General features: G+C 54.5%; 1 protein-coding gene across 1 annotated transcript; it reads left to right on the top strand.

The window, feature by feature from the left end:
* The first annotated feature begins 324 nt into the window (after positions 1–324).
* Positions 325–6,752, top strand: LOC120920388 (RING finger protein 39-like). The gene is made up of 2 exons (XM_040332485.1): positions 325–458; positions 4,602–6,752. The coding sequence occupies exon 2, from the start codon at positions 4,604–4,606 to the stop codon at positions 5,594–5,596; it is 993 nt and encodes a 330-aa protein (XP_040188419.1). The 5' UTR covers positions 325–458; positions 4,602–4,603; the 3' UTR covers positions 5,597–6,752.
* Positions 6,753–9,693: the final 2,941 nt, after the last annotated feature.

Here is a 9,693-nt window from a genome sequence, read left to right as displayed (position 1 = left end):
GACTTCAATGGGGAAACTCGCTTTGAAATGCGAGTGCTTTGGATTACGAGAATTCTCCTGGAATGGATTATGCTCGTAATCCGAGGTTCCACTGTAATATATATATATATCTCCCTAGCCCTATGTGCTTTCATATCTGTCTTATCTTTATATAATACGCTCTTTAAATGTTTCTTTAAAATGTCTGGTTTTCTCTTTTATGAACAAGAAAATAATGACGTTATGATCTTGGGCTGGTATAATAATGCTATGGGGCTGGTATGAAATGTTTTCCAGGGCTGGTTTTTACTCCCAGTCCGGCCCTGATGGTGTGGGGGGAGGGGGAGCTAAGCTCAGAGAAGAGCAGAGCATTGTGGGAAATGGAGTTTTCTGTTCCTACAATAGTAATCTCTTCCTGGAACACACACACGGTCTACACTGAATAGAGAGGCTATGAGGAGGACCAACCCTCCACCAAGGTAAGTTCTGCCTTCCTATGGAAGCTCCATGGACTCTGATTTCCAGACACATTTAATATCCCCTTCTAGCCAACTACGTCAAAGTGATTCCTCTCCTCTCTGGCCAACCTGCGTCAAAGTGATCCCCCCCCACCAGCTGCGTCAAAGTGATCCCCCCCCACCAGCTGCGTCAAAGTGATCCCCCCCCACCAGCTGCGTCAAAGTGATTCCTCTCCTCTCTGGCCAACTGCGTCAAAGTGATCCCCCCCACCAGCTGCGTCAAAGTGATCCCCCCCCACCAGCTGCGTCAAAGTGATCCCCCCCCCACCAGCTGCGTCAAAGTGATCCCCCCCCCACCAGCTGCGTCAAAGTGATCCCCCCCCCACCAGCTGCGTCAAAGTGATCCCCCCCCACCAGCTGCGTCAAAGTGATCCCCCCCCCACCAGCTGCGTCAAAGTGATCCCCCCCCCACCAGCTGCGTCAAAGTGATCCCCCCCCACCAGCTGCGTCAAAGTGATCGCCCCCCCCACCAGCTGCGTCAAAGCAATTCCCCTTTTGGCCAACTGCATCATATTGATCCCCCCCCTCTGGCCGGCTGCGTAAAAGCGCCCCCCCCCCCTGGCTAACTGGGTCATATTGACCCCCTCTCTGGCCGACTGCGTCATATTGACCCCCTCTCTGGCCAACTGCGTCAAAGCGCCCCCCCCCCTCTGCCCAACTGTGTCAAAGCGACCCCCCTCTCTGGCCAGCTGCGTCAAAGCAACCCCCCCCCCTCTGCCCAACTGTGTCAAGGCGACCCCCCCCTCTGCCCAACTGTGTCAAAGCGACCCCCCTCTCTGGCCAACTGCGTCAAAGCGCCCCCCCCCCCTCTGCCCAACTGTGTCAAGGCGACCCCCCCCTCTGCCCAACTGTGTCAAAGCGACCCCCCTCTCTGGCCAACTGCGTCAAAGCGCCCCCCCCCCCTCTGCCCAACTGTGTCAAGGCGACCCCCCCTCTGCCCAACTGTGTCAAAGCGACCCCCCTCTCTGGCCAGCTGCGTCAAAGCAACCCCCCCCCCCTCTCTGGCCAACTGCTTCATATTGACCCCCCCCCCCCTCTGGCCAACTGCGTCATATTGACCCCCCCCTCTGGCCAACTGCGTCATATTGACCCCCCCCTCTGGCCAACTGCGTCATATTAACCCCCCCTCTGGCCAACTGCGTCATATTTACACCCCCCCCTCTAGCCGACTGTGTCATATTGATCCCCCCCCCTGGCCAACTGCGTCATATTTACACCCCCCCCCTCTAGCCGACTGTGTCATATTGATCCCCCCCCTCTGGCCGGCTGCGTAAAAGCGCCCCCCCCCCCCGGCCGACTGCGTCATATTGACCCCCTCTCTGGCCAACTGCGTCATATTTACACCCCCCCCCCCCCCCCTCTAGCCGACTGTGTCATATTAACCCCCCCTCTGGCCAACTGCGTCATATTTACACCCCCCCCCCCCCCCCCTCTAGCCGACTGTGTCATATTAACCCCCCCTCTGGCCAACTGCGTCATATTTACACCCCCCCCCCTCTAGCCGACTGTGTCATATTGATCCCCCCCCTGGCCAACTGCGTCATATTTACACCCCCCCCCCTCTAGCCGACTGCGTCATATTGACCCCCTCTCTGGCCAACTGTGTCAAAGCGACCCCCCGCCCCTCTCTGGCCAACTGTGTCAAAGAGACCCCTCTCTTGGTCAGTTGCGTCAAAGCGATCCCCTCTCTGGCCAATTATGTCAAAGCGATTTCCCCCCCCCCCCCTCTCTGGCCAACTGCGTCATATTGACCCCCCCCCCCTCTAGCCGACTGTGTCATATTGATCCCCCTCTCTGGCCAACTGTGTCAAGGCGACCCCCCCCCCCTCTGGCCGGCTGCATCAAAGCGATCCCCTCTCTGGCCAACTACGTCAAAGCGTTTGTTTTTTTTCCCCTCTGGCCAGCTGCGTCAAAGCGCCCCCCCCCCCTCTGGACAACTGCATCATATTGACCCCTCTCTCTGGCTGACTGCGTCAGAGCGACCCCCTCTCTCTGACCAACTGCGTCATATTGACCCCCGCCCCCCCTGGCCGACTGCGTCAAAGCGACCCCCTCTCTCTGGCCAATTGTGTCAAAGCGATTACCCCCCCCCCCCCTCTGGCCAGCAGCATCAAAGCGACCCCCTCTCTGGCCTACTGCTTCATATTGACCCCCCTCTGGCTGACTGCGTCAAACCCCCCCCGGCCAACTGCATCATATTGACTCCCCCTCTCTGGCCTACTGCGTCAAAGCGACCCCCCCCCTCTCTGGCCAACTGCGTAAAAGCCAATAAGCGCCAGCTGGAAGTGAAAACAACCCTGGACAAAAATCAAGCAGTGCACATCCACAATAAGGAAAACAAATACAAAGTATAAGGGTGGACAGCAAAATAGTGATCTATGCCAGTAACAAGGCCAGTAGACAGTGGACAGCAAAATAGTGATCTATGCCAGTAACCAGGCCAGTAGACAGTGGACAGCAAAATAGTGATCTATGCCAGTAACCAGGTGGATCCCCACAAAAAAAAAAAACCCTCAAAGTAATTAATATATATGCAGCGCCCTCTAGAGTGTGCTACTGGTAGTGAAAGTATGTAAAGCATAGCTGGCTCTGAGTAAGTCCTGAGTCTTTCTTTATATCTGGGTCAGGGTTACTAGGGGCCAGGGCAGGGTGACTCATTCTGGCAACTCTCTGGTGCCTCCCCCGGCCTTTACACGCACATGAACTTTAATGGCCTCCCAGCCTTAGTCTGTAGGGTTCAATATTGAGTTGGCCCCGCCCTTTGCAGCTATAACACCTTCACCTCTTCTGAGAAGGCCGTCCACAAGGTTTAGGAGGGTGTCTATGGGAATGTTTGACCGTTCTTCCAGAAGAGCATTTCGTGAGGTCAGGCACTGATGTTGGACGAGAAGGTCTGGCTCACAGTCTCCACTCTAATTCATCCTAAAGATATTTTATCAGGTTGAGGTCAGGACTCTGTGCAGGCCAGTCAAGTTCCTCCACCCCAAACTCACTCATCCATGTCTTTATGGACCTTGCTTTGTGCACTGGTGCGCAGTCATGTTGGAACAGGAAGGGGCCGTCCCCCAAACTGTTCCCACAAAGTTGGGAGCATGAAATTGTCCAAAATGTCTTGGCATGTTGAAGCCTTAAGCCTTCCCTTTACTGGAACTAAGAGGCCAAGCCCAACCCCTGAAAAACAACCCCCCACCATAATCCCCCCTCCACCAAATGATTTGGACCAGTGCACAAAGCAAAAATGACCAACTGAGCAGGATTGCTTGTGACATTATTGACCTAATATGGCCGTGTTGGGTCAATGGGGCCCACAAGGCCAATGTTGAGTCAATGGGGCCCACAAGGCCAATGTTGAGTCAATGGGGCCCACAAGGCCAATGTTGAGTCAATGGGGCCCACAAGGCCAATGTTGGGTCAATGGGGCCCACAAGGCCAATGTTGAGTCAATGGGGCCCACAAGGCCAATGTTGGGTCAATGGGGCCCACAAGGCCAATGTTGGGTCAATGGGGCCCACAAGGCCAATGTTGAGTCAATGGGGCCCACAAGGCCAATGTTGAGTCAGTGGGGCCCACAAGGCCAATGTTGAGTCAGTGGGGCCCACAAGGCCAATGTTGAGTCAATGGGGCCCACAAGGCCAATGTTGAGTCAATGGGGCCCACAAGGCCAATGTTGGGTCAATGGGGCCCACAAGGCCAATGTTGAGTCAATGGGGCCCACAAGGCCAATGTTGAGTCAATGGGGCCCACAAGGCCAATGTTGTTTCAATGGGGCCCACAAGGCCAATGTTGAGTCAATGGGGCCCACAAGGCCAATGTTGGGCCTCAGTTCATTGGGTAGAAGTGACCGCTTCCTTCCAAGTTCTGACCAAGCCAGAGCTCATCCTTCGTCACCATTACCACACATAAGGTGTCTGTGGTGTCCACCAACCAACCATCATATTCCAACTGAAAACGACCTCTTGGGAATGGGAGTGTGAATGTGATTGGTGGCTCTGGGGTAACACTGACAGTTCATATTACGGATTAATGGACTTTCTACATGTTTTCTATCTTAATAAACAATCCTGAGAGTCTAATCTTCTCGCTTTCCTCTTTTTTTGCTCCCAGCCATGGCGTCTTCTCATCTGAAAGTGTTGCTGGAATGTTCCATCTGCCGTGCGGTTTATACGGACCCCGTCAGCCTGAAATGTGGACACAGCTTCTGCTGGGACTGTATTCATTGCTGGCTGGATACACAGGAGGGGTCCGGAAGTTACTCCTGTCCGGAATGTAGAGATGAGTTCCTCAGACGGCCTTCACTGAGGAGGAACGTAACGTTGCATAACGTAGTGGAGAGTGTCATGTCTGCTGAGCCCGGTGAGGAGGACACCGGGGTCTCCTGTATTCACACTCCAGTACCTGCTGTTAGATCCTGTCTACATTGTGAAGCTTCTCTGAGTGACGATCACCGGAGAGTTCAGTCGTCCAGGCCACGCCCCCAACCTACCTCCACATTACAGCGCTCATACCACCCTGCTGGAGGACCAAACGTTGGGGCTGTACAGCAACCACAGAGGCTGTCGGTGTTTGCGGATATCTTACTGGACGTGGGCACAGCCGGTAACCGTCTACAAATATCAGAAGATTTGAAAACGATCACCTCGTTGGATGAGAACCTGGATCGTCTAGAAACGCCCGAGAGATTTCAGAGTCCTCAGGTGTTGAGCAGTCAGACTTTCTCCTCGGGGCGACATTACTGGGACGTGGACGTGGAAGAATCGGGGTACTGGAGAATCGGGATGTGTTACCCCAGTATAGGCAGGAGGGGAGATCAGTCGGAGGTTGGATACAATAGAAAGTCCTGGTGTTTGAAGGGAAAGTGGGTCAGTGAGTATTCGGTGATGCATAACGGCTATAAGATCCCGGTCCCCGTGCCTTTGGATGACTCCATTTACAAAATCAGGATCGATCTGGATTATGAGGCCGGGAGGATCTCCTTTTATGATCTGTGTGACCCGATCCGACACCTCCACACCTTCACCACCACCTTCACCGAGCCCCTCCATGCTGCCTTATATATTTTGGAAGGTTCTACAAAGATATGTGGGGGGAATCAGATGTGAGAAATCTGCCCAGAGACTGGTGACATCACAGGGCGGAGAATCTGATTGCAATACTCAGCCAATGGGAGGAAACATGGGACAAGAAACAACACTACTAATATTTAGTGTTCTGTAATGATGAAGACGTTGTGTAGCTTCTCCAAGCCACTACTTCAGCTCCACAAATGTCGGGAAGATACCCCATCTATTATAGGAACACCTGAGGGCCCATTGACCCAACGTTGGCCTTGTGAGCCCATTGGCCCAACGTTGGCCTTGTGAGCCCATTGGCCTTGTGGTCTCATTGACCCAAAACAGCCTTGTGGGCTCATTGACTCAACACTGGCCTTGTGAGCCCACTGACCCAACGTTGGCCTTGTGGGCTCATTGACCCAAAACAGCCTTGTGGGCTCATTGATTCAACACTGGCCTTGTGAGCCCATTGACCCAACGTTGGCCTTGTGGGCCCATTGGCCTTGTGGGCTCATTGACTCAACACTGGCCTTGTGAGCCCATTGACCCAACGTTGGCCTTGTGGGCCCATTGGCCCAACGTTGGCCTTGTGAGCTCATTGACCTAACATGGCCTTGTGATGTACATGGTTGAAGATGTGAATTGTCAAATCACAGAGAGATGGTAGAACGGCATTATATGTGGTAGTACGATGATGAAGAAGGCCCCCAACCGCTATTCAAGGATGGTTGTTCCATTTGACAGAGATTCATTCTTGAGAGGACAACTGTTTTTCGAGAGTCAAGGCCATCTACATCACAATAGAACTACCACCCCGAAACATGGGTGAGGGCCTTTTCGACACCTTCTTCCCCGTCCTGCTCTTGGTAAGCTAAAGAACGTCTTCAACACGACAGGACAAGTCCAGTTGAGTGCAGCTAAGTGTTGGAGAATAAAAGGGACTGGGAATCCTAAGCGAGGTCAGTGACCCCCGACCCCCCAAAAAAATCTCCCATAGACTTTCATTGGGGTTCAGGTGCAATGTTCGAGGTTTGCAGAATTCCCGAGTTCAGCAAACGTCTAGTGATCTGAAGTGTGGTATGCTTAGTCATCACTTGTTATGTACGGGGGAGGGGCGAGGGGTTTATATCTGTTGACTATCAATGTTATTTTTTACTTTCTATAATAATAAATGATAAACAGATGTCGGCAAATCACTGATTTATTATAGTTGCATTCTGTGTGTGATTGGACCTTTTTTTGAATTTGGAGTGCGCAAAGCCCAACATTTACCTGTTACTAACCATCTACACTACAGCTTGAGGCCGAGGTTCCTCACACGTGGGAGGCCTACAGGTTGGGGCCGAGGTTCCTCACACATGGGAGGCCTACAGGTTGAGGCCGAGGTTCCTCACACGTGGGAGGCCTACAGGTTGGTGCAGAGGTTCCTCACACGTGGGAGGCCTACAGGGAGAGCCAAGGTTCCTCACATGTGGGAGGCCTACAGGTTGAGACCGAGGTTCCTCACACGTGGGAGGCCTACAGGTTGAGACCGAGGTTCCTCACACGTGGGAGGCCTACAGGTTGAGGCCGAGGTTCCTCACACGTGGGAGGCCTACAGGTTGAGGCGGAGGTTCCTCACACGTGGGAGGCCTACAGGTTGAGGCCGAGGTTCCTCACACATGGGAGGCCTACAGGTTGGGGCCGAGGTTCCTCACACGTGGGGGGCCTACAGGGAGTGGCCGAGGTTCCTCACACATGGGAGGCCTACAGGTTGGGGCTGAGGTTCCTCACACGTGGGAGGCCTACAGGGAGAGCCGAGGTTCCTCACACATGGGAGGCCTACAGGTTGGGGCTGAGGTTCCTCACACGTGGGAGGCCTACAGGGAGAGCCGAGGTTCCTCACACGTGGGAGGCCTACAGGTTGATGCCAAGGTTCCTCACACATGGGAGGCCTACAGGTTTGGGCCGAGGTTCCTCACACGTGGGAGGCCTACAGGTTGAGGCCAAGGTTCCTCACACGTGGGAGGCCTACAGGGAGAGGACAAGGTTCCTTACAGTGGGGGCCTACAGGGAGAGGACAAGGTTCCTTACAGTGGGGGCCTACAGGGAGAGGACAAGGTTCCTTACAGTGGGGGCCTACAGGGAGAGCCGAGGTTCCTCACACGTGGGAGGCCTACAGGTTGGGGCCGAGGTTCCTCACACGTGGGAGGCCTACAGGGAGAGGCCGAGGTTCCTCACACGTGGGAGGCCTACAGGTTGGGGCCGAGGTTCCTCACACGTGGGAGGCCTACAGGGAGAGGCCGAGGTTCCTCACACGTGGGAGGCCTACAGGTTTGGGCCGAGGTTCCTCACACGTGGGAGGCCTACAGGTTTGGGCCAAGGTTCCTCACACATGGGAGGCCTACAGGTTGAGGCCGAGGTTCCTCACACGTGGGAGGCCTACAGGTTTGGGCCAAGGTTCCTCACACGTGGGAGGCCTACAGGTTGATGCCAAGGTTCCTCACACGTGGGAGGCCTACACATAGTTGCCAACAGTCCCGAGACAATCCCGAGTTTGGGACCCTCGTCCCGAATTAAGCTTGTCACGATTATTTTCCCAGGATTTTGCTTTTGCCCCAGGAAAATCGGGAATGTTTTAGGCTGAAAACGGCAGCGGCTACACAAAAAATGGCTGCCGCCACTGCCACGAGTGTTGTTTGCCCCTTGTGTTCAGTGCGGAGTAGACTGGCACAGCCAATCAGCTTCTTTCCCCACTCTCCACTGAACACAAGGAAGCACAAGCCAGGAAGCCTGCTGCACCCGCCGCCGCCAACAACCCTCCGCCCCCACCGTGTGTCCGATGAGCGGGGATGGAAGGACCGGGGCTCCGCTGGCTGGGGACACCATGAAAATATAGTCCGGCTGCTCGGTAATGCGGAGATCTCAGCCTCCCTGTGATGTTCCTCCCTCCATGAACAAATAACCGTTAGACGTGATTAACCCCTGAGGAGCCGCACTGTCCCCCGTCACCAATCCACTTCTCCGCACTTCCTATAGTGACATTATGTACCCAGCGGTGATCCCCCCCCTCCCTCCATTATTCCCTCCGCACTCTGCTCCTTCCCGCGCCCTGTCACCCTCTGCTGTCACTGAGCTAGATTCAGGTAGGGGCGCGCATAGTTACGGCGGTGCAGCGTATCGTATTTACGCTATGCCGACGCAACTTACAGGAGCAAGTGCAGTATTCACAAAGCACTTGCTCCGTAAATTGTGGCGGTGTAGCGTAAATGGGGCTGGCGTAAGCCCGCGTAATTCAAATGTGGAAGGGGGGGGCGTGTTTTATGTAAATAATGGATGACCTGACGTGATTGACGTGTTTTACGAATGGCGCATGCGCCATCCGTGTACATATCCCAGTGTGCATTGCTCCCGAGTACGCCGCAACGACGTATTGGTTTTGACGTGAACGTAAATTACGTCCAGCCCTATTCGCGAAACGACTTACGCAAACGACGTAAAAAATTCAGATTTCGACGCGGGAACGACGTTCATACTTAACATTGGCTGCGCCTCCTAATAGCAGGAGCAACGTTACGTCGGAAAAGCCTTAATGCAAACGACGTAAATAAATTGCGCCGGCCGTACGTACGTTTGTGAATCGGCGTATCTAGGTAATTTGCATATTCTACTCCGAAAACGCCCCTAGCGGCCAACGTAATATTGCACACAATTATACGCCGCCGCATTCAAGCCTATCTGCCTTTGAGAATCGGCGTAACGATACGCCGACGCAGATTTGAAATTACGGCGGCGTATCTGGAGTTACGCCGCCTTTTACGGTAACTCCACTGTCATCCTCGGAGTCACATGTGCAAAAAGTGGGGGAGGAGAGAGTAGTCTGACTTGGGTTGTGGAGCTCTCGCCGCACAGGCGCAGTGCTCCCATCTCACACATCGGACTCGCTCGGCCAGCCATGAGTCTCTTCCAAGGTCCGGGTCACATGACGACATCGGCCGGGGGTGTGGTCAGAGCGGAGGGAGGGACCTGTAATCTGAGATCCGCCCCACTTCCACCCCAGGGCCCCGCCCCCGGCTTCTCCTGTCGGTGTCACGCGTTCGGACCGCACCAGTCTGTCTGGGGACTCACTCACCCGGGAAAGTCAGGTGACGCCCTGTGAGGGCGGT

Source organism: Rana temporaria, chromosome 1 (genome assembly GCF_905171775.1).
Source record: "Rana temporaria chromosome 1, aRanTem1.1, whole genome shotgun sequence".
Lineage (NCBI taxonomy): Eukaryota > Metazoa > Chordata > Amphibia > Anura > Ranidae > Rana > Rana temporaria.
This window is presented reverse-complemented; position numbering and strand designations above follow the sequence as displayed.